We start from the raw sequence: 25,464 nt of genomic DNA on the forward strand, positions 1-25,464 counted from the left end.
CTCTTATGTTTTCTCTTATTTCAGGGATTCACAAATACCATAATTCCTTGCTTTTCTACAGCAGATCACAGAAATCTCTTATCTTCCTTAGCTTGTAATCTATACAGGGAGGAGTCAACCTCTTGGAAGGCCTGCCTCTTTTTGGTACTAAAAAGCAAATGAAATAAAATAAGATCTGAATATTCTCATCTCTATTTCCTTCACCTCTGCAAGGGAAACTAATCTGCAAATAATTTAAAAAGCCAACAAATGTTGACATGTCAGAGTCCGATCCCTCATCAATCATGAAGAAAACTCATGGTCTCCTTTGACTCCAGACAACACCATAGCCTTTGATTTAATTTTCAATTAACATTTTAAAAATTGACCTGCATATCTATACATACAGTATTACATTAGAAATAAAAGTACCAGTAAGTGTCTCTTTCTACAAATGGAAACCACTTTTTTCAGTAAACAAAACCTGCTCATAAAAAATTGCCAACTCTTTTTGTACAGAATTATGCCTTAAAATTCCCAATTCCAATTATTTACAAAGATTTCTAACAACTTACTGGAAAAGGTTCTTTCCAACTGGCACCAACAATTGATGGCCTTACAATCGCCACATTTAGCTTTGCTCCTTCTTGTTGTACAACATATTCTGCCAATGCTTTTGTGTATATGTATGTATTAGGTCTGTCTCCTATCAATTTTGGTGTGATATCATTTACTAGGCCATCATCCATCCACCTGGTAAACAAAGAAATTGCATGTAAAAATATTTTCGGATGTTTTACTATAAAATGAAAAACCACTTTGCATATTTCAAACATATCTGTTGCTCTGACTCAAGTGATTTGACAACAACTTTTACTAAAAAAATGGAAATTAGCTTTACTTTCATTAAATATCAACCAGAACTCCGTATCTCTCATATCCCGTTTCTATATCCACAAAGGTCTGAAAATCAAGAGTTCTTTCATAAATCATATAGTAGGTAGCAAAAGTGAATCAGAACTGATTTATGGTCTTTTTTTTTTAAAAAAAACACATCATTTAGTTGTAAGTATTCATATACTTCGTATGTGTTTGATGAGGGGTGCTACCCCAAATCCAGTTGAAGTTATTTCATATTACACAATACATAGATTATATTTCCTTTCTAAAGTCTAAATAAATTCCAAAATACATCTAACCCCAAGGGTTTCAGATTAGGAATTATAGATTTGTATATAATCACAATAACAGCATGATAAGTAAATTATATACATTTTAAATGAACATACATTTACAATCAACATAAAAGGTCTAGTAATCTAAATATTTAAGGTGAAGCACTAAAAATTGCTATGCTCTCACTAGCAACACTAACAAATACTGGGTAAATGATAAAAATATATTGAACCACGTTATAAAAATTCAATTAGCAACCTACTATGAAGTCACAAAATTCCTCCAATTCTCTCAGTGCCTCTGAAGAAAAGTTCTACTATGATAATATGTAAGAGGAGGGTGATAACGCTAGGGGATCTCTATAGTCTTTTCCAGTCTAAATTTCTAATTCCAATACATTATGTACTTGTTTTCAGATAGTTTTTCTTCCTGTCTATAATACAATGCATACTTGTATACATACTAAGTATTCTATAAGTGCACAAATGATACATACCTATACTAACTGATAAGGATGCATAAAATGGAGACTATCAAGATAAACTTTCTTCTGTATGTGGAAGTACTTTTTGCATGTAGAAGGAAAAGAACACTAACAAAATTGAAGGGAGGTTGCTACTCAACTTAGGAAAAATTCCATAGTGGAGATGAACTTTGAAAAATGGAAAAGAGAGTTGTTATATTAAAAAAAACAAAACTGGCTAAACCGAGGAAAGACTTTTAGAGTCAGTAAGCCTCATCACTGGAGTGAGTTTACAGAGCCAATCTATGAGTTATCCTAAAATTATCTGTTGGCCAGTTGGTCAGATTTCTTTGTAAGCAAAAAAAGAAAATAATAGAATTAGAAGGTTATAGGCTCTTTCTCAGCAACTTCGAGGTCTGGATATACAAACTGCTAATAAGAAAAAAAGTAAAAAGATTTATTAACATCCACACCCAGCTTTTCCCAGAGATATTAAAGACTTCTGCCTACTGACCTGAGGAAAATGAGGTAGAAATTTGGGACCATCTAAGAAATGAATTAGAAAACAGAAACCAGGGAATTACCATAAGAATGTCTCAGTAAGCTCCCATACTTATTAGTTTTTTACAAATCTGTCTACTTCCTCATATTTCCAGGAAAGCCTTAAGGAAATGGACTTATGTGTTTATTTTAGAAGAAAACTTGGAGAAGGAGCTATCAACATTCTGTAGCACCCTTGGGAAGAAGAGAATTCGACTGAGAAAACAGGGGATGGTAACTGAAGAGCTGAATGTGAATAGGATTCCTTGGAAGAAAAGAGACCGAAGAGCAAACAGAATAAAGGAGGAAAAAGCTCACAGGAACATTATATGAGGATTAACAAATATGTGAAGATACGGATACTGGAGTTTTCTATAATTATCGTCTATAAAAGAAAAGACCCTTTATTTATTCTTGCTCTGATCCTGTTTGTTTGTTTCACTCGATGAGAAAGTACAGGCTGAAGCAAATGAAATCTTGGCCATGCCTATTTGTATCCATCAAATGCAAACATTTCTCAAGTAATAATTGATGACAGGATCCTAGTCCTCAGAAAGATGATAAACAACAACACTAGGAGTATCAATTAAAGGACCATGACTCCTCTGATTCCCTAATAATTCAAGGCCCCTCTGTAGATATACAGTTGACACTTGGGGTTGGGGGTTGACCCCTGTGCAATCAAAAATCCACATATAACTCTACAGTCAGCCCTCTGTATCATGGTTCTGCATCAAAAGATTCAACCAACTGCAGATTGTGTAGTGCTAGAGTACTTATTTATTGGAAAAAAAACCTGCGTATAAGTGAACCCACACAGTTCAAACCTGTGTTATTCAAGGGTCAACTGTACTCCATTGGGCAAAATAAAAGGATAATCTTTTAATAAATTAGACCTTGCTATTGAATAGGCAGTCATTAGTCTCCATGGATATCAGGCACTTCTTAGTGGCTAAGATAGATTCCTTGGAAAAACGAAGACTCTAATACCATGGATAAGTTGTTCAGAGGCTTTCCTCCAACCATCACACCTGGTCAAAAGTGAAAGCTCTACACTGACTTTACACATTGACTTTACCGAGAGTCATTTAGGTACAAATCTATACAATAAAAAGAACATAGTAGATACATAATAATTTGTTGAATAAGGAAGAGATAAATGTATACATAAGTGTGGGTGGAGATTTAGAGAGAAAGAGAGAAACTGAAACAGACCAAGAGATACATGTAAATAGATAAACTTGGATCCAAAGTTTGGGGTCAAAGCAAATGTATATAAATTTCAAACAAACATACTCTAAAGAATCAATCAGCTTCTTGGGATCCACAGGGGGTGGATAGACTACTTCATCAATATGCTTTCGATTGCAGTAGGCATATGCCGTTGATACATGCATGAACACTTCCAGATTCTTCATCTGTTGTGCAAGCAGAATAAGCTGTCGTGTAGCAATCACATTTAACTGAACAGCATCTCTGTAAAAGAAAGTGACAATAAAAAATTGGGAAGCTGTGTCATTTTTTCACCTGTTAAAAAAATCTTATTTCCATTTTAGAGCATCAGAGACAGAAAGGGACAAAGAGGTTTTTGTTTCTTTACAACTGATCCCTTAGCTCAGATTTTGTGTGTTATTTCACCATGAAGTACAGCCATTCTACCAGTTGTGTTTAAAATTCTTCTGATTATAAAATAAACTTCATATTAGGATTATAAAAATAAAAGCACAAATTAAAATTTTTAAATTACCCAGAAATAGACACAGATAATTTCAGTCTTTGGCTTTTATGCATACATTTTTGAAGTCATTTTAGACTTCTTCTGCCTCTTGATTTTTGAAAGCATACTGTTTTATGAATGGCTATACCACTAGGAGAAGTAAGAATCATTAAGTAATTTTAAAATGCTATGGTAGTCATCAATAAAGGTAAAACAGTCAAAGAAAACTCAAAAACATTAAATTATATTAACATATAATCAAGTAAAAGTATGTTTACTTCTCTCTTTGTAGCAATTAACCCAAACACCTTTTTAAGACTACCTTACAAGATTCAAAGGGGTGTTATAATACATTTGTTACAAGAGGCAAATGCAAGACCCCAAGATGATCTATATATTCCCTTCTTGAAATTTATTTGAGGTAAATAATTTCACAAGTGCAAAAATATGTATGCAGAAAAATAATCGATGAAGCATCATCTAGTAATAGCAAAAGCCTAGAGAGCCCAAATATTCACTATGAAATGGTATAATAAAGTAGGTATCTTATTACAATGAAAGAATACAGCCATTAAAATAACTGACAACTATAAAAACATGGAAAATCTGTGTGAATAATATTTTTTAAATATATAGATTATGAAGTGAAACAGGATTAAAAACAAGACTCTGAAATAAGACCTGGGTTCAAACCCTGGTTCAGCCTGCCTATCAGCTAGGATTAGGTGACCTTGTAAAGTCATTCAAGCACTCAGGCCTCAATTTCTTCATCTGTAAAGGAGAATATGTAATGGAGACTAACTACTAAGATTTGTATAAAGTTAAATTAAACAAAACAGCTTGCAAGTATTCAGCATTATTCTTAACATAGTCCCAAAATAGGCATTCAATAAATATTACTTAAGGGGTGGATAGTTTTTGCTTACTACTATACTTTTGTTTATAACTTACTTGAGGGAAAAGAAAGTTGAAATACCCAAAACCAGTAATACTGTGAAAAAACTGGCAAAGTAATACACTGTTGGTGACACTATAAACTGATACAACCGATCCGAAAGAGACTAGGACAAAGTACCAGGAATTACAGAAATGCCAGTTATTAATCTAGTTAACCCACTGAAATTAACTGAGAGGAAAAACTTGTTCTAACCAGAATTTTTCAAACAGAAAGAAATTAAGATTCCCTAAATTTGTTTTCTGGTTGTGTTTTTGTTTTTTAATTGAAGTATACTTGATTTACAACATTGTGTTAGCTTCTGGTGTACAGCAAAGTGATTCAGTTATACATATATATTCTTCTTAATATTCTTTTCCATTATGGTTTATTACAGGATATTAAATATAGTTCCCAGTGTATACATTAGGACCTTATTGTTTATCCATTCTATTTATAATAATTTGTATCTTCTAGTCCCTAACTCCCAATCCAACCCACCCCCACCCCTACCCCTTGGCAACCACAAGTCTGTTCTCTATGTCTGTGAGTCAGTTTGTTTTGTAGATAAGTTCATTTGTGTCATATTTTAGATTCTGCATATAAGTGATATCATATGGTATTTGTCTTTCTCTTTCTGACTTACTTCATGTAATATGATCACCTCTAGGTCCATCCATGTAGTTGCAAATGGCGTTATTTCATTCTTTTTCATGGTTGAGTAATATTTCTGTGTGCGCGCGTGCGCACACACACACACACACACACACACACACATCCCCCACCACATCTTCTCTATCCATTGATCTGCTGATGGACATTTAGGTCGTTTCCATGTCTTGGCTATTGTAAATAGTGCTGCTATGAACACAGGGTTGCATATATCTTTTTGAATTATAGTTTTGTCCAGATATATGTGCCCAGGAGTAGGATTGCTGGACCATATGGCAACTCTATTTTTAGTTTTTGAGGAACCTGCATACTGTTCTCCATAGAAATTGGCTGCACCAATTTACATTCCCACCAACAGTGTAGAAGGGTTCCCTTTTCTCCACACCCTCAGAAAAATTCACTATATTTGCTATACTAAGTGAACATGACATAAATTACAGTATAGTAACATGATGAAATATCATCACATCATGAAAATTATAACTATGAAAAAGTTAGAAATATGGAAATTGTTTCAATATGTAAAATTACAAATTCTATGTTTATGTTTTATGGAAAACACCATATTTTCAAAGAGAGACCACAAGAGAATTTTTTTAAAAATAAAAAGTTTTGAGTACTTTCCGAAATTCTTACATTTTCAGTATTTAAGAAGAAAAAAATCCAACTGTTCTTTTAAAAGGCCAGGATATGTCACAGATAGAATCTGGTCTACTTGACTGTAAAGTAGTTCTCTGATGCGTATCATATTTGCAAAACAGTGGGAATGGGGAGGGTACTGTTTTGGAAAAGGTATACAGAGAATATCCTGTTACAGGTTTCTGAGGACAGAACAACAAGTTCTGGGTCACTAGGAATAAGAAATAATTCATGAGAGGAAAAACTCTTGGGACTTATTTTTTCTTTTAATTTAATATTATCTGAGAACCTATGAAAACATACTAAAAGGATAAAAAAATTTTTTAATGGACTAATTGGGTTGGGGTCTTAAAAACATTAATGTTATCTTTTTCCTTCCTTATCTCAACTGAGGGAGGAAAATCTGTTCAAATAGATATCCAGCAAAAAAGACGTTTCACAGAGAGGATACTGTCCACTAGACTATAAGGCAATGTGCTATTTTCTTTTGCATTTGCAAAACAATAGTGGTAGGGAGAGTGATGTTTTGGGAACAGAACACAAAGGATATTTTGTTACAGGTTCCTGAGGATGGTGACAGAATTTCTGGGTCACTGAAAATAAGGAATAACTTGAGAGAGGAAGCACTCCTGAGCTTTGCCTACTCACCTCTTTCCATCCATCTGCACCTGACAGCGCAAACCTGAAGGCATTTTGTGCCCATGTAAATAACTCCTAGTATCTCTGCCAGGCTAGTATCCTCACTCTGTTTTACTACCATCCAATTTGTACACCTTGAACTTTAGGCTGAGACCCTGACATGTTAGATCTGAAAGCATTTAGTAGCACCAAACAAAAATAAAGTTCTCACTATGTTTTGGTTATGGGGATTCATAAACGCATCTTATATAACACAGGCTTTCTGGGGGGGGAGAGCAAAAATGAACAAATCTTTGTAATTATGGTCCATCACTAATGTAGACACAGAAACCACTTTAATAAAGGAAAAAACTCAACTTGAACTGCCAATAAATTTTCTTATTCACCTGTCTTCTATTGACATATTGGGTTGTTCAAAATCTATGCTGATAACATTTCTAAGACCTTAAACCAGAGATCATGCTTTGCTTGACAGACACCTGTGAGCTTATTAAAAATGCAGATTGCTGGACCTCATCTTCAGACACTTTTTAGTGTGTCTTAAAAATCACATCTTATATAAGTTCCCCAGGCCATTCTGATCTCTCCCTCATCACTCCCTTCCCCACCTCTGAGAAAATAATACCTACATGAGATCTCATCACTATATTGCTGCTGATTTTTTTTAACTTAATGAAGATATAGAAACAGATGTCTATTAAGGGGATAATTAATCAATCAGGGTAGGGGACCCAGTAATTTGTAACTTAAATCACACCCTAGGCTCTTATTAAAAATGAGGACTCCTCGGTATTATCTCAAAACTAGAGGGTCTGAATTTGGCAAATACAGTCCAAGACTGCATTTTTAACACATTTTCCAGTAATCCTTAAGATTCATAATACATTCTAAAGTTTGAGAATCCATGCCCTTAGGCTCAACAGTTTCTTGATCTTTTCTAAATCATTTATCTTTACTTCCACTCCTTTCTGAACACGTACTCTTATATTCATACCCTGGGGCCTCTCACCCAAAATTGCTCTAGCTCTAAAATCTCATACTATGAATTTTCCCCAGACCACACTATCTGTCCTCCCATTTCTGCCCTTAAGCCTATTTTCTGTCCTCATCATGGTCTTTAGTCTCCTGATACTTCTTTACTCTCAAGTCCAATGGCCCTGTTCTACCTTCACTTTCCTTACTAAGAGATACCATACCTATGGTCAACTATTTAAGTAACTCCCTTTATTATCCTCAATATCACTCTCTCCTCATCTTTTGTCAGTATTTCTTTATAATTCCTAATCTTGATATCCATTTTTTCCTATTTCAAGATTTATAGACCACCATATCTGAAAATAAATGAGCTCTGCCACCTCTCAACTCTCACAGCACTTTAATGTATGCTCTTCAGTAACTCCACATTTTCTATCCTATTTTATGGTTATTTAAATATATTCCATTTCCTCTAATAGACAATATGGACTTTTCAAATAGGATCTGTGTACAATTTATTTTGACTTCTCCCAAAATACAGAGTATAATGTTGGGAGTAAAATCTGGATTTTCTTGTCCTGGCAGTAAAGGCTCTGAACCATTTTTTATTTGTGGGTTAACTTAAAAAGTGGTTATAAAGAATAATTGTTTTGTAAGTAGTTATTATATGTCAACCTACAGTACTTTAGAATGTTGTAGTATCACCACTTAGACATCAATATCCATTAATAGAAAACAATAATTTCAATTAATGACTAGGATTAGGTCAGTAAATATGCATGCCCTGACAAGGAAGAGAAGAACAATAAATTTTCTTGTCATCTGTCTACCTCCTTCCACTATGGTATCTCTAGTGAAAGAAGAAAGAATAATAATAAAAAGATTTCCCTTTTGTTAATGGTAACCTTGCTTACCCTGAGGGGAAGAGAAAGAGGAGAGAACATTCCCCAAAAGTATTATACTTTGGTCCTTCTTGTAAGGTTACTTGGATGAGTTTCACCCTAATCAATGTTGCCTGTTTGCAAAACAATTTCCCCTTTAAAAGCATCCAATTTTCCCTTTGAGGACTATACCATAATTATCAAGTATCTATATACCTTTTTCCTTGAAAACAGTTTCATAAGGCTATGTGAACTCTTTCTTTTGGTTATGAAAAAAATGAAAGCTAGAACTACAGGGAAGAAAACCAGTTAGAAGGACTATTTCATATTAAAAACCTACCTGTAATCACACTATCCAAATATAATAGCTGGCCAATATTAAAAGATATGTATATAAATACACATCTATGTACACACATATTTTATGAAAATGAGATTATACTATAGTTCTAATAAGATTCTTTTGTCACTTTTGAATCCTGAATACATAACTGCTGCATAAAAAGAACTAAAATATAAATAAATTATTACCACCAGATAATAAAGGATAAAGTCAAGATTAGAGCTAAGGTATGTAATTCCAAAGTTCACGCCCTCTCCATTATACAGTGCTGCCTCAGCTTGCTCAAGTATAAAATGGATGTGACCATTATATTACATTGGGTAACATTAAGCATGGAATGAAATAATGAGCGAGAAAACACCCTGAAACTATAAAGCATTGTTATTTAGAGGAATCTAAGGGACTATTATAGTGTCCTTACCTGCAGTATAGGCAAAACTCACTGTAATGCTTTGGCACTGAACTGTCATGTTATACAATGTCGATTAAGGTTTATACTTCTATACATAGACAATATGGGGGATAATTTCAAAACCCTTTACAATCAGAATTGAACTTAAAAACATTTTAAGAAGGCCTTCAAGCAATTATGAAATCTAAAGAAGTGTGCACCATTTTAACTGATATAAGACCATACAATTAGATTAACATTATAAAACTGTATATAACGTCAAAAAATGCTCTGAATTAAGCACCATTATTTGAAATGTGTACTTGTTAGATTTTTAAAAACATAGTGACCATTTAAAATGTTACTTTTTCTTGAAATAGGGCATCTTGAAGGAAGTCCAAACCGTTTTTAAAGTAAACCTATATCCAATGTACCTTGCCCTTAACACTGATACCAAAGTTTTAAAACAAAAACAAGGTATGACTTCAATGTATAAGCCATTTCATCTTACTCTGCAAAACCTGAGCCTAACTTTTTAAAATTTTCAGATGAATATGTATGAAGTAGACAAAGCTGCTAGGGTATATATACACTTCTTTAAGAATGGAGGGCAGAGGAAATAAACACTATTAGTTGTTAAGACTAATACTCCTACCCAAGGTAAACTTCTCTTTCTTCTACACCACACTTCCCATTTCTTGCTTCCTCCCTGCCCCACATATAAATTCATGGGAACTTCTTCTAATAAACATATACTAGCTATCCGATGTTTTTAAACTGTTAAGAAGAGAAAGAAAATTCTTTTAATACTCCGTAGGACACGGAATGCTACAATTAACAGAGAGCAAACATTTTCAAAACACTTTCAAATGACTTGACTAAAAAGTAGAATTCAAATTGGATCTTTAAACTATGCTGCAGTTCAAATATCATATAAATACCTTTACTTACCTCAAATTTTCATTAAACCTTACTGTAGCTGCACAGTGGAATATAATATTGGTAGACTCTATGATGATCTCTTTATCTTCTTCACTAAGAGCCAGTTTAGGTTGGGTGAGTTCACTGTTGACTGCTATTATTTTCTCCCTAAAATCTGGATTTTCATCTCTCAATCTGTCAAAAAGCTATCAAAGGGGAAAAACATTTTAGGGCAGTAATTTTCAACTTTCTAAAACCCATCATCACCACCTTTTCCTCCCCCAAGGATCACTATTTTTTAAATTTCAACTATGCGAATCCTAAGGTTGCTTAAATTGCTATCATTCTGTATGAAAAACACTCTATGGGGTTCACATTATTATCCCCATTTTATAGATGAGGAATCTGAGACACAGAGAGGTTAAGTAACTTGCCAAAGGACACAGGGCTGGTAGCTTGCAGAGTTAAATTTTAACTGTCCATGCCTTTGTTGATTAGATTATATTATCTCTCAGAATAGACATAAGCAGCACAGACATCAGAACAATGTTTAAAATGATAATTCAGGGATTTCCTGGTGGCGCAGTGGTTAAGAATCCGCCTGGCAATGCAGGGCACACGGGTTCAGTCCCTGGTCCGGTAAGATCCCACATGCCGTGGAGCAACTAAGCCTGTGCATCACAACCACTGAGCCTGAACTCTAGAGCGCGCAAGCCACAACTACTGAGCCTGTGTACCACAACTACTGAAGCCTGTGCACCTAGAGCTTGTGTTCCGCAACAAGAGAAGCCACTGCAATGAGAAGCCCGGGCACCGCAATGAAGAGTAGCCCCCGCTCTCCACAACTAGAGAAAGCCTGCATATAGCAACGAAGACCCAACTCAGACAAAAATAAATAAAGTACATTTAAAAAAAATAAAATGATCATTCAGATTTCTAAAATCCAAACCTTAATTTATCACTTCATTTTATTTTGGTTTTAGTCTCTTTTAGTAGATTAAAATACCATTAATCATACTCTACCTAAAATCTTAGAAAAATTTTAAAGGGAAAAACAAAGTAAGTATGTTAAAGGAAAAAAAAGTTGGTAAGCAAATGTGACTATGAAGCTGGAAGAACTTGAGATATACATATAGGATTCTAACTTGAAAATAGAAAATTCAATATTCCTTAAGTATACTCAGAGGAATAAATTTAACTAGAGAATCAGATCCGAAAATGGTTACAGTATAAAGGTACATTCAATTGTGAGTCAAATTTAATTTTTTATCCCAGATTTTATAGAGGAACACTGATGTCACCTCCAGATCACTGTTCTATTACACCCTGACTCTCCACTCCATTGAAAGTCCGTATTTGTAGTTTAAGCAGAGATTCCGAAATCTGGGGAAAAAAGTCTATAAAACATATATGGTACTTGCTTTCACCCTCCCAGGTGACTTTTAGTAAGTAACGGTCTTCCCCTCCACCACTGCTAGCTAGTGACTCCAATATTATTGTTTTCTTATATTAATTGATAAAATACTTACTAGGCATTTCAGATGAACTAAGTACCTTCTAGACACTGAGAAAACAAGAATTATGACCTTTGCCTCAAGCTATTTAGAGCCTACTAGGAAAAGTTAGACAAGTAAACAAACAGTTAAAGTATAATGTTATAAGTAATAAAATAGGGATAATATAAGTGTTATGAGACTGTACAGGAGCAACATCTAGCCCTGCTAGTTGGGAAGGACCTGAGATTATAAAGTAGAGGAATAGTGTTTCAGGTAGAGAAAGTAGCATGTATAACCACCTAGAAGTAACAGAACATTAATGTTTGGGAAATTTAAAAAACTCAGTAAGACTTGGCCAATGACTGGACGAGGGTTAAGGAATATAAACTCCACGTGGACAGGGACTAGGTCTATTTTGCTCAGAACAAAGGCCCCAGATAACAGAGTGCCTGGCAAGACAGTGACATGATAAACATTTGTTAAGTGAATAAATTCATTAGGTGGAAAACACTGGAAGAGAAAGTACAGCTATGGAGATATAAGTTCAGTTTTGTGAATGCTGAGTGTAAAGTGCCAATGAGAACACCCCAGAAGACTGGTCTAGTAGAGATAACTGGCTCTGTGAGTCCTGAGTTCAAGGAAGAAAGAGCCAGACTACTGATATAGATTTTATTAACCACACAGGTAGCCCTGGGAGAATATCACCCAGGTAGCAGCAGTGATGAGCACACAAGTCTGATGCCAGACTACTGATATAGATTTTATTAACCACACAGGTAGCCCTGGGAGAATATCACCCAGGTAGCAGCAGTGATGAGCACACAAGGTCCAGACTATATGAAGCTTTTTCCAAATCTAATTTAAAATACAACCTTTCACCTCACACAAAACAGAAGGTGCTGAGTAATTACCTAACTGGACCTAGTAAGAAGAGATCAAGGCCTAGGACAGAATTCTGAAGAATATTTAAGGGGCTAGCAGAGAAAAAGGAGCCTGAGGAATGACCAGAAAAGTACTTTTAACACACTGAATTCAGACTTTTTCATTCTCCCAGATTGCCAATGACCTTTAATTCCCCTTCATATCAGATATCTCCACCACTACCAAAAATACATGATCACACTGCTTCACAAGTTACGTCTCAAATGTGATGCTCTTCCCTTCTTTAGCTACCATCTCTTTATTCAATACCATCTTTTCCAAAGTTTTTAACCCACTGGTACCCCAATTAGTTCCTACTTTACTAAGTCCACTAATGCCCTCTTTAATGTATTTTTATTCCCTTTCCAGAATTTATTTCATGGTCAACTATTTTCACTCCTTGCCAGCAATGAAGTTTACCTTCCCAGAGACATTCCTGTAAATCAGTGGTTCTCAAGTTGGGGCAATTTTAGCCCCCAGGGAACATTTGGTGATGTCTGAAGACATTTTTCTTTGTCAAAACGGGGATGGTGAGGAGAGGGAGCTGCTGGCATTTAGTGGGTAGAGGCCAGTTATGCTGACCACCCTACAGTGCATAGGACAGCTCCCCATAACAAAGAATTATCTGGCCCAATATGTGAATAGTGATGAAGTTGAGAAATTCTGCTATAAGTCAATGTCCCACTATAGTATATGCTCTATGCCTATGCTCTTTAATTCCTGTTTCAAAATCATAGAAGGCTCTACCTAAAAGTTTCTTAACAACTTTAAGTGTACATATTCACTGCTACTTGATATAAAAAGAACTCATTTTATTGATTCACCAGAAATGCTATATACATAAGTGGGAATGAATGGCCCTAGGAGTAAGTGGTGGGATGTGCCGGGGGGAATTAAAAGCATAAGATAAAATTTAAGACAAAATTTTATAGAGTATTTTAGTCAAATATTTATTTAGACAAATACTTGGGGACAAGGCATTTTTATATTGAAAATAATGGCCATATGCTTAGACTAAACTACAAAAGTTCAATGAAATTTCAGGCTTTCAGTAGAAGATAATCATTTTCTTTACAAATCAGACTTACTGGTGAGGAAAAATTTTAGAAGCATTACACTGGAGACCCCAGAGAAGATGCCCAACTCTTTTACATTTTACTTAGGTCCTCAATTCCAACCAAGACATCAGTTTCAATAATTGCTCCTATCCAATCTCTCTTAACACCTCTACACTCTCTATTCCTTCCCTCCTCCCTCTTAAAAACTCTCTAGACTATAGGCTCCATTAAGGCAGGGACTCTTATTTATTCCTGAATTCAACCCCTTATATCAAGTCAAGTGCCCAGCACCGAGTAGGCACAATAAATGTTTTCTGAAAAATAAAAAATGGGGCTTCCCTGGTGGTGCAGTGGTTGAGAATCCGCCTGCCAATGCAGGGGACACGGGTTCGTGACCCGGTCCAGGAAGATCCCACATGCCACGGAGCGGCTGGGCCCGTGAGCCATGGCCACTGAGCCTGCGCGTCCGGAGCCTGTGCTCCGCAATGGGAGAGGCCACAACAGTGAGAGGCCCACGTACCACAAAAAAAAATAATAATAAAATAAAAAATAAATAAAAAATGAGTAAGAATAAATAATCTCTCACTAGGGGGAGGGAGGGTGTTGGGAAGGGAATTACAATATACCAATTACAAGTGGTTCATGATAAAATGCCAAGATGAGTAAACAAAGGGCAGAGATGGCAACAAAACACACATGCAGGCATTATTACTTAAAATAGGCCTTGTGGTCTTATAGCCCACTTGATGACTCCCTTCTCACAGGTTTTCAGGGAAGCAAAGAATTCCAAAGGGATTTGGTAAAAAATCAGAAAGAGGAAAGAGAAGAGAGACTAACGTACACTATCTGAATAGTTAAGAAGTTTAGGAATAACTTCTAAATTTTGGAGAAAAGATTTTACATCCTACAGTTAAATAAAAATAAAAGCAACATGTTAAGTATCTGCTGCATGATGTCAAAGAAAAGCTACTGTGACATAACAATTAGTTATAATCCAAAGAACTATCACAAAGGTATATGAAGTTCATTCAAAGTAAAATGGTTAGTTGCTATGTAAGGATTTGCTAATTATTTGTTTTTTCCAACAGGACTATAAGAATTTAGACAGACAAATGAGCATCATTCTCTTCCAAAAAAAATAATAATGCTATCTGACATTTCTTTGGAGGGATATGCCTATAGAGTGAGAGCCCTTGCAAAACTGAGCTCACAGCTTTCTAATCACTTTTGTTTCTGACTCCAATTTTACTCTCTGAATCTTTGCTGCCAAGCTTGGGTTCAAATTAATTTTGGATGTCTGCAAAAGTCAACTCTTTCCTTAAAGCACGAACATTTCCCCCTATTCAGTATATCCATTAGAATGTGCCAGTAGGTTGTACCCACATGGTCTAAGCAACACTGTACACTCTTAATCAGCACCAGTTCTCAAAGTGTGGAAGATCCTAGTAGTCCCTGAGACTCCTACTTAGGGAGTTCACAAAGTCAAAACTATTTTCATAATAAAAGTAAAACATTATCTGCATTTTTCACTTTCATTCTCTCACAAGTATAGAGAGGAATTTTCCAAAGCTACATGTGTAATGACATCATCACTCTCGATGGCTCATGGAATGTGTGTATGTATATTATTTTAGTTGAAAATGTTCTCAATTTTAAATGGGACCTAATGAAACTTAAAAGCTTTACACAGCAAAGGAAACCATACCGAAGACGAAAAGACAACCCTCAGAATGGGAGAAAATATTTGCAAATGAAGCAACTGACACAGGATTAATCTCCAAACTTTACAAGCAGCTCATGCAACTCAATATCAAAAAAACAAACAACCCAATCCAAAAATGGGCAGAAGACCTAAATAGACATTTCTCAAAAGAAGATACATAGATTGCCAACAAACACATGAAAGGATGCTTAACATCACTAATCATTAGAGAAATGCAAATCAAAACTACAATGAAGTATCACCTCACACCAGTCAGAATGGCCATCATCAAAAAATCTACAAACAATAAATGCTGGAGAGGGTGTGGAGAAAAGGGAACCCTCTTGCATTGTTGGTGGGAATGTAAATTGATACAGCCACTATGGAGAACAGTATGGGGGTTCCTTAAAAAACTAAAAATAGAACTACCATATGGCCCAGCAATCCCACTACTGGGCATATATCCTGAGAAAAGCATAATTCAAAAAGGGTCATGTACCACAATGTTCATTGCAGTTCTATTTACAATAGCCAGGACATGGAAGCAGCCTAAGTGTCCATCGACAGATGAATGGATAAAGAATTGGCACATATATACAATGGAACATTACTCAGCCATAAAAAGAAACAAAATTGAGTTATTTGTAGTGAGGTGGATGGACCTAGAGACTGTCATACAGAGTGAAGTCAGAAAGAGAAAAATAAATACCGTATGCTAACACATATATATGGAATTTGAAAAAAAAAAAAAAAAGGTTCTGAAGAACCTAGGGGTAGGACAGGAATAAAGACACAGACGTCCAGAATGGACTTGAGGACACGGGGAGTAGCAAGGGTAAGCTGGGACGAAGTAAGAGAGTGGCATGGACTTATATATACTAACAAAGGTAAAATAGATAACTAGTGGGAAGCAGTCCATAGCACAGGGAGATCAGCTCGGTGCTTTGTGACCACCTAGAGGGGTGGGATAGGGAGGTTGGTAGGGAGACCCAAGAGGGAGGAGATACGGGGATATATGTGTATGTACAGCTGATTCACTTTGTTATAAAGCATTAACTAACACACCATTGTAAAGCAATTATACTCCAATAAAGATGTTAAAAAAAAGAAATAAAAAGAGGTAACTAGAAGAGGAATACAGCATAAAGCTTTCTTTGATAAATCTACACACAGAAAAAGATGGGTGAAGAGCTGAACTGGGGAAGCATAGATCATATCTACAGTGTGAATACCTGACTGTTTGGAAAATTGTTCTTGTTAACTCTCAGCACTCGATGAATGATCTAGCAATCCAGTATAAATCAATATTAATATTAATATTGCACTACAATTATCACAAGTACTAAATCACTACCATTGCTATTACTGCTTCTATCATATTTTGAGTTTTTACTCAGGCCCAGGCTTTGTGCAAAATGTTTTAAATAGCAGTATCTTATTTGAATCAATTATTCAACATGTATTTAACATGTGGTCTGTGTAAGGTATTGTTAAAGTCTCAAAACTTTATAAAGAAGTGTTATGGACTGAAAAAAAAATTCTCAATTTTAACCTCTACTACGATAAACATCAATAAGATATTTGAAATAAAACCTCACAAAAACAAAATCTCTTTGAAGTCCTCAATAATTTTTAAGAGTGTAAAGGGGTCCAGAGATCAAAAGTTTGAGAATCACTGCCTTAAATAAACAGAATCTTTCAACCTATTTGGATGATATGAAAAAATATAGCCATAAGGTAATAATATCAGTCTGCAATACACTGCAGTCAATATACATTATCAAACAATTTGCTCAAGAGTTTTAATTAAAAGTCACTTGGAAAAAAGTTATAAATGATATCACTTTTTTAAAAAAGTCCTTATACTAGGCTACCAAATAGTTTTAATTTTAAAATGATATTGAATACAGTTTAGTTGATCTTCCCAGTTCTCAGGAAAAACTGAAAATGACCTTTGTGCCTACCACACTTTAAGATGGCAAATTCTTCAAGCATAGTAATTATGTAGCTAGATTTTACAGTAGTAAACACTGAAATATTAACTCACATCTTTTTTTAATTGTCTCTAAAGAATTTAGAAACAATAATGAAAATGACTAAAACTTGTCTTTTTTTTTTTTGTGGTCATGCCACATGGCACCCGGGATCTTAGTTTCCCGACTAGGGATCGAACCCATGCCCCCTCCAGTGGAAGCAAAGAGTCTTAACAAATGGATCTCCAGGGAAGTCCCTTGTCTTTTTTTTAAATCGAGATAAGTAACACTGGTTTATAACATCATATAAGTTCCACGATTAGGACATTATATTTTGACTCCTATATACACTACTGTGTGCTCACCAACAAAAGTTTAGTTTCCATGTATCACCATACAGTTAACCCCCTTTACCCATTTCACCCTACCCCCAACCCCTTCCTCTCTGGTAATCACTACTCTGTTCTGTTTTCACGTTTAACCCACATCTTACTTTTAAAAATAAGTATGTAGAAAGTTCATGTGATATTTCCTTAATCTAAGAGTTTAAAGTTAATACTAGCTACATTTTTCTCACGTTAAGTATAAATATTTGTTTGAAGCCCTCTTCCTCAAGTCAAACAAGCAAAAATTTAAAAGAATAATTAACAATTTCAATTGTTAATTCCTCACTTGGGGAGAGGAAGAATGTTAGTAGGAATACTCCAGCACTTAGTATTTACTTTACATGCCTTATACAGAGTCCAGTGAAGAAAACACCACAGCTTGCTCTGACATTCTTCCAACCTGCCAAGCAGTTCTCAGAGCCTTTGCCCGTGCTGTTCCCTCTACCTTTAACACTCTTCCTCCACGTACCACATGGATTCTTCCTCACTTCATCATTCAGGTCTCTGACCAAACGCCACCTCAGAGAGAACTTCTTCTGACCATTGTATCTAAAGCAGCACCTCCATCACTTTCAATCCCCCTTTTCTGCTTTACTTTTGAACAGCACGTGCCACTATTCAACATGTTATATAGTTGTTAACTTGTCTCCCTAACTAGAATGTAAATTCCAAATGCTGGGATTTTGTTTTCTTCACTGCCGTATCTCTAGTAACCTGAACAGCTTCTAGTATATAGCAGGACTCACATCTTTGTGGAAGGGAGGGCAAATGGGAAGAGCACAAGTGCACGAGAGTTTGGGGCAATGGGTTACTAGGGTATAACTACCCTTGTGAGCTATACTGTCACTGAGTAGCCCTCAAAGAAGTAGATTTGTTTTTAAAAGTAATTCAGAGAAAAGAAGTTTTTCTAGTTGAAGTAAAGATTATTTAAAGTTTTCATGTGGGGACAAACTCAATAAACAGTGGGACAAAAGTAAATATTATTTTTATTCTTTAATGCTCTATTAATAGTTTCAAACAATTTATTTTTAAAAGGAAAAACAAATATTAATTTACACCTCACTGTTAAAACCCTGTGGGTCTAGGATTACCTCTTAATGGGGAGGAGGGGGAATACAAACAAGAAAAACATGGATGCTTCACAAAAGAGAAAAGTTTATCTTTCTGAACCAAAATTGTATTTGAATGGAAATCATTCTCAAACAACGTAACATCTTAGTAAAGAAAACATCCTCAATATAGTTTAACCTTTTCTTAATTTATCCTAAGTCACTGTAGTGAATATTGGTGACTGTATTTTATTATAACGCTGTAATGTTAAGAAAATTAAAAGTTATATTTAAACCCTCCCACACTTCTGTACAGGTCTTATTGTGTATCTTCTCTTTTTCTCTTCACTGTTTTTCTGTTATCATACTTTATCACTCCTAGGAGATAAGCTTCCCACTACTGCCCTAACCCATAAACTGACTCTTATTCCTTCTGATGTTAACCCCTGTTATTTGCTGCCCTTCACGCACTTCTCTTTTGCTTTTGTCATCTTCTCTTTTAATTTTTGTAAACTTGGGCACCAAGCTTTTTGCCACTGGCTTCGGGAAATTAAGCTATTTTTACTCAGTGTGTGCCAGCTACAACATTTACAACTAGTAAGGTATCCAACTCTCAAGATTACTTTTTCCATTTTATCACAAAGCATTCCATCATCTTTGCCTTACTTTCTTATCTATTGGGGAAGTAATGCTATAAAGTAGAAAGGGATTTGTTATCAAGTCATCTGCGTTATATCCGACATCTATTAGCTACACAACTTCAGATAAAATAACCACCTCTGAGACTCATTGTCCATATTTATAAAATGGGATACATCAACATCTGTCCCTACCAGAGCATGAGCTCTGGGTTCAGTCGTCAGAGTTCACAGACATTGGCTCTAACACTAACTATATGACCTTGTAGAATGGGAATAAGACCAGTACTTACCTTGAAGAGTTCCTGTGATAATTAAATACATATAAGGTGCTTTGCACACAGTGCCTGGCACAACTTAAGCACTCAATAAATCTCAGCCACTATTAACTATGGATTTCTACTGAAAGATCAAAACAGGCTGGAATACAAATCATGTCTAATAAATTATTTATTAACTCTAGAGAATTGTTAATCTATAATTAAGCAACATATCTTTTGATACTTTTTAGAAATTCTTTCACTGCTCAGAGTAACTCAAAGGTTTCTAGTTTTGGTTTTTTTGTTTTTTTATACATAAGTCACAGCTGCCCTAGAAGGTTAAAAGGTACCAGATACCTACCTAATAACTAAAAAATTACATAGCTAGTATACCAAAGTTACTAACAATGAATGTCAGATAAATTCTAAAACTTATGGCTGTGAAATAATTTTACTCCAGCTCATTTCCATTTTTTCTTAGCCATATTTTACTAAAGGTTCAAATGTATGACATACTCTTATATTCTATATAACCCCTCTGTCACCATGTTCTTATTTGTTAAATGGGAATATGAGACTTTGCTACTTCCTAATACTTTTGCGGGGAGCAATTAGTGCTTACAAATTTTTAACTGTTATCAAAGCACTGTGTCTCACAACTTAGTAGGAGTTAGAAACTAACATATTATTATTATTCTGAAACTATTTAAACATCTAGTATTTACAAATAACCTGCCTCAAATATTCTAAAAACACATTAAACCTTTACCATAAAGGTAATTTAGAACTTGTTATATAATTTTGTTCATCATAGAAGAAAGTGCCTACTGATCACAAGTCATATTCAGTTTACTGCCATTCTTATAGGATTTTTTTAACCAATTTTTTTCAGGATACTTAAGAAATATACTAAGCTGTTGATGATTACAATAATTACATGCACAAACACACACTTTTTTCTCTCTTCCAAATGATCATTTTCCATACTTACCTTGCCACTAATGACTTCTTCTACTCGCTCCTGGGGTGTCTGTCCAGCTTTCTGCCTCACCAAAACATACACTGAATTCACCTTAGGACAAGACCTCAGCAACTTTTCCAGAAGTACCTTCCCTAGGAAACCAGTAGCTCCAGTGAGAAGGACATTCTTGCCTTCATAGTATTCTGGGATTGAAACCATTCTGATCCTAAGGAAAATATGATAAATAAGCATCACTTCAAAGATTTATGTTCATTGTTACATACTGAAAATCTCTTGGTATTCAAATAAGTATTTTAAAGGACAGGCAAAAATCAAAGTTCAACGTTAACACAAAACGGGACATTAACGTTTGGCTCATTGTAGTAAGGTGGAAAGTACAATGAACTGCAACACTGGCTTCTAATCCCTATTTTTACCTGGACCACCTCGGACAAGTCACTCACCTTCTCTGGGCCTGGGTTTCTTTAGTACAGTTTGTACCAAGTGACCTCTAAAAATTCCTTCAGCAATAAGAATCCAAATCTTCACTTAAACCTCAGTTAAACTCCAAACATGAATAAGTGGTGTTTCTCTGTCTCCAAAAGTATTTATAACACCAAATAGAGGTCAGCAGCAAGACTCAATTGCCTAGCTTGTATAACATGGTGAGGTGTCATATTCACCTATCATTACCAGTTGAAACAAGAGGTAACACCAAGTCCTTTCTTTTACATGTCTGTAGTGACAATATATTCAAAAAGTACTTAAATCTCCCCTTTAAAAAAGTCATAGTAAGAAATATATAGGGACTTATCCTCCCTAACCAAATTCCACTCAAACAGCAGAAAAGAGAGTATACTAATAGAATAAACACACAAAAGAACCATGATGAGTGGAAAAAACAAGATGCAGGACTCATGCAGTATGTCACTATTCAAGGCTCAAACACATTCAAAATGATGCTATTTATTGTTTAGAAATACATACACATATTAATAAATGCATTAGAGAGAGTATAATACAATCAGAGAAGAGAATAAGAAGCTTCAATTGTATTTATGTTTTGTTTAAGCTAAGGAGTAGATACCTGTATTTTATATCTAAATTTTTCACAATTATAAAAAATTAAATTCATAACAGTCTGAAAACACATTAACAAGCAAAAAGAAAAGAAGGAAGGAAGGTAGGAAGGAAGGCAAGAGAAAAGAATTTCTGGGTTTCCCTGGTGGCGCAGTGGTTGAGAATCCGCCTGCTGATGCAGGGGACGCGGGTTCATGCCCCGGTCTGGGAAGATCCCACATGCCGCGGAGCGGCTGGGCCTGTGAGCTATGGCTGCTGAGCCTGTGCGTCTGGAGCCTGTGCTCCGCAACAGGAGAGGCCACAGCAATAAGAGGCCCGCGCACCACCAAAAAAAAAAAAAAAAAAAAAAAAAAAAGAATTTCCACAAGAAATAGATGAGACTAAATTGATAGAGAAGCCATAGCATAAGATGTAACAACCTAAACAAAATAAACATAGGAAAGGACCATAAGGAGGCAAGAGCTGTCCCAATCCCCTAAATAGAAAACACCAAGTTCAGGATCAAGAAGCTGAATAAAAGCTTAGGGAAATTAAGGTAATAAAGGTTGCTCACAGAACAGCAGAGCCACTCCTGACAGTCTTACTTCCTGTACAAACTTTGGCTCCCAGGCTTCGTATCCAGATCTGCTGAGAACATCCAGCATGTGTGCTAAGGACAAAAGCGAAGTAGGGCTGAGTTTGAGGTTGCTCTGTACATCCACAAATGGAGGTGGGGCACTGGGAGAAAGGAAACAAAAACAACCAAAAGAAAGAAAGTCTTCAGAGTACTTGTGCCCCAGAAATAAATTTTAGGTCCTCAGATTATCTGGCTGCTGCTGGCCCTTAAAACAAACTCATACAGAGCTCTCAGTAATTCCACTTGGAGAAAAGATCTCTTGGAAAATCAGCCTTCAGAAAACTGAGAGGAAGGCAGTATCAGCTACCAAAACCAATCATACTAGTCCTTCATAAATATGGATAACTAAGGCTCATCACATATTTAAGAAATATCTACAAAATTAAGAAGGACCAAAATGAAAAGGAACAGAACCAACCACATAGAAAACTAAGGTAATGAAAAATTTACAGGAAATTTAAATTCTAATAAATACAATCCAAGTCATTCACAAGAATATTGCATCCATCGAGTAAGCTATTACGAAAAAGGAACAGAGAATAAGAAACCATTGGAGACGGAGTTCTGCCCACCACCAGTCCCTCCTATCAGGAAACTTGCACAAGCCTCTTAGATAGCCTCATCCACCAGAGGGCAGACAGCAGAAGCAAGAAGAGCTACAATCCTGCAGCCTGTGGAACAAAAACCATATTTACAGAAAGACAGACAAGATGAACAGGCAGAAGGCTACGTACCAGATGAAGGAACAAGATAAAACCCAGAAAAACCACTAAATGAAGTGGAGATAGGCAACCTTCCAGAAAAAGAATTCAGAAAAATGATAGTGAAGATGATCCAGGACCTTGCAAAATGAATGGAGGCAAAGATCAAGAAGATGCAAGAAATGTTTAACAAACACCTAGAAGAATTAAAGAACAAACAAACAGAGATGAACAACACAATAACTGAAATGAAAACTACACTAGAAGGAATCAATAGCAGAATAACTGAGGTAGAAGAACAGATGAGTGACCTGGAAGACAGAATGGTGTAATTCACTGCTGCGGAACAGAATAAAGAAAAAATAATGAACAGAAATGAAGACAGCCTAAGAGACCTCTGGGACATTAAACACAACAACATTCACATTACAGGGATCCCAGAAGGAGAAGAGAGAGAGAAAGGACCTGAGAAAATATTTGAAGAGATTATAGGCAAAAGCTTCCCTATAATGGGAAAGGAAATAGCCACCAATGTCCAGGAAGCACAGATAGTCCCATACAGGATAAACCCAAGGAGAAACACACTGAGACACACAGTAATCAAACTGGCAAAAATTAAAGACAAAAATTACTGAAAGCAGCAAGGGAAAAATGACAACATACAAGGGAACTCCCATAAGGTTAACAGTTGATCTCTCAGCAGAAACTCTACAAGCCAGAAGGGAGTGGCATGGCATATTTAAAGTGACGAAAGGGAAGAACCTACAACCAAGATTACTCTACCCGGCAATCTGATCTCATTCAGATTAGATGGAGAAATCAAAAGCTTTACAGACAAGCAAAAGCTAAGAGAATTCAGCACCACCAAACCAGCTCTACAACAAATGCTAAAGGAACTTCTCTAAGTGGGAAACACAAGAGAAGAAAAGGACCTACAAAAACAAACCCAAAGCAATTAAGAAAATGGTCATAGGAACATACATATTGATAATTACCTTAAACGTAAATGGATTAAATGCTCCAACCAAAAGACACAGGCTCACTGAATGGATACAAAAATAAGACCCAAATATATGCTGTCTACAAGAACCAACTTCAGACCTAAGAACACATACACTGAAAGTGAGGGGATGGAAAAAGATATTCCATGTAAATAGAAATCAAAAGACAGCTGGAGTGGCAAAACTCATATCAGACAAAATAGACTTTTAAATAAAGAATGTTACAAGACACAAGGAAGGACACTACATAAGGATCAAGGGATCAATCCAAGAAGACATAACAATTATAAATATATATGCACCCAACATAGGAGCACCCTAATACATAAGGCAACTGCTAACAGCTATAAAAGAATAAATCGACAGTAACACAATAATAGTGGGGGACTTTAACATCTCACTTCCATCAATGGACAGATCATGCAAACAAAAAATTAATAAGGGAACACAAGCTTTAAATGATACAATAGATCAGATAGAATTAATAGATATCTATAGGACATTCCATCCAAAAACAGCGGATTACACTTTCTTCTCAAGTGCGCACAGAGCATTCTCCAGGATAGATCACATCTTGGTTCACAAATCAAGCTTCAGTAAATTTAAGAAAATTCAAATCATATCAAGCATCTTTTCTGACCACAACGCTATGGGATTAGAAAGCAATTACAGGGGGAAAAAAAAAACGTAAAAAACACAGACACATGGATTGATTTGCGTATATTGAAGAATCCTTGCATCCCTGGGATAAATCCCACTTCATCATGGTGTATGATCCTTTTAATGTGCTGTTGCATTCTGTTTGCTAGTATTTTGTTGAGGACTTTTGCATCTATATTCATCAGTGATATTGGTCTGTAATTTTCTTTTTTGTAGTATCTTTGTCTGGTTGTGGTATCACGGCGATGGTGGCCTCACAGAATGAGTTTGGGCATGTTCCTTCCTCTGTAATTTTTTGGAAGAGTATGAGAAGGATGGGTGGTAGTTCTTCTCTAAATGTTTGATAGAATTCCCCTTGAAGCCATGTGACCCTGGACTTCTGCTTGTTGGAAGATTTTTAATCACAGTTTCAATTTCAGTGCTTGTGATTCGTCTGTTCATATTTTGACAAAACAATATGTTACAAAATAACCAAGAGATCACTGAAGAAATCAAAGAGGAAATTAAAAAACACCTACAGACAAAAGACAATGAAAACACAATGATCCAAAACCTATGGGATGCAGCAGAAGCAGTTCTAAGAGGGAAGTTTATAGCAATACAAGACTACCTCAAGAAACAAGAAAAATCTCAAATAAACAAGTAACCTTATGCCTAAAGGAACTAGAGAAAGAAGAACAAACAAAACCCAA

The 25,464-nt window shown here is 35.6% G+C and overlaps 1 protein-coding gene across 3 annotated transcripts in view; it reads right to left on the minus strand.

Annotated features, from left to right (window-relative positions):
• The window catches only part of FAR1 (fatty acyl-CoA reductase 1), a 72,565-nt gene that overhangs the window by 18,163 nt on the left and 28,938 nt on the right, over positions 1-25,464 (minus strand). For 2 of the 3 annotated variants that reach the window (XM_059070669.2, XM_059070668.2), the window contains 4 exons: positions 20,745-20,940; positions 10,301-10,476; positions 3,455-3,634; positions 555-732 (listed from right to left, as the gene is read on the minus strand). In XM_059070669.2, the coding sequence (XP_058926652.1) occupies positions 555-732; positions 3,455-3,634; positions 10,301-10,476; positions 20,745-20,933 (723 nt within the window). In that variant the 5' untranslated portion in view covers positions 20,934-20,940. Of the gene's footprint in view, positions 1-554; positions 733-3,454; positions 3,635-10,300; positions 10,477-20,744; positions 20,941-22,347; positions 22,507-25,464 lie in introns of those variants that run through there. The other variant, XM_067038190.1, reaches the window with a different exon arrangement.

Source organism: Kogia breviceps, chromosome 7, assembly GCF_026419965.1.
Source record: "Kogia breviceps isolate mKogBre1 chromosome 7, mKogBre1 haplotype 1, whole genome shotgun sequence".
Lineage (NCBI taxonomy): Eukaryota > Metazoa > Chordata > Mammalia > Artiodactyla > Physeteridae > Kogia > Kogia breviceps.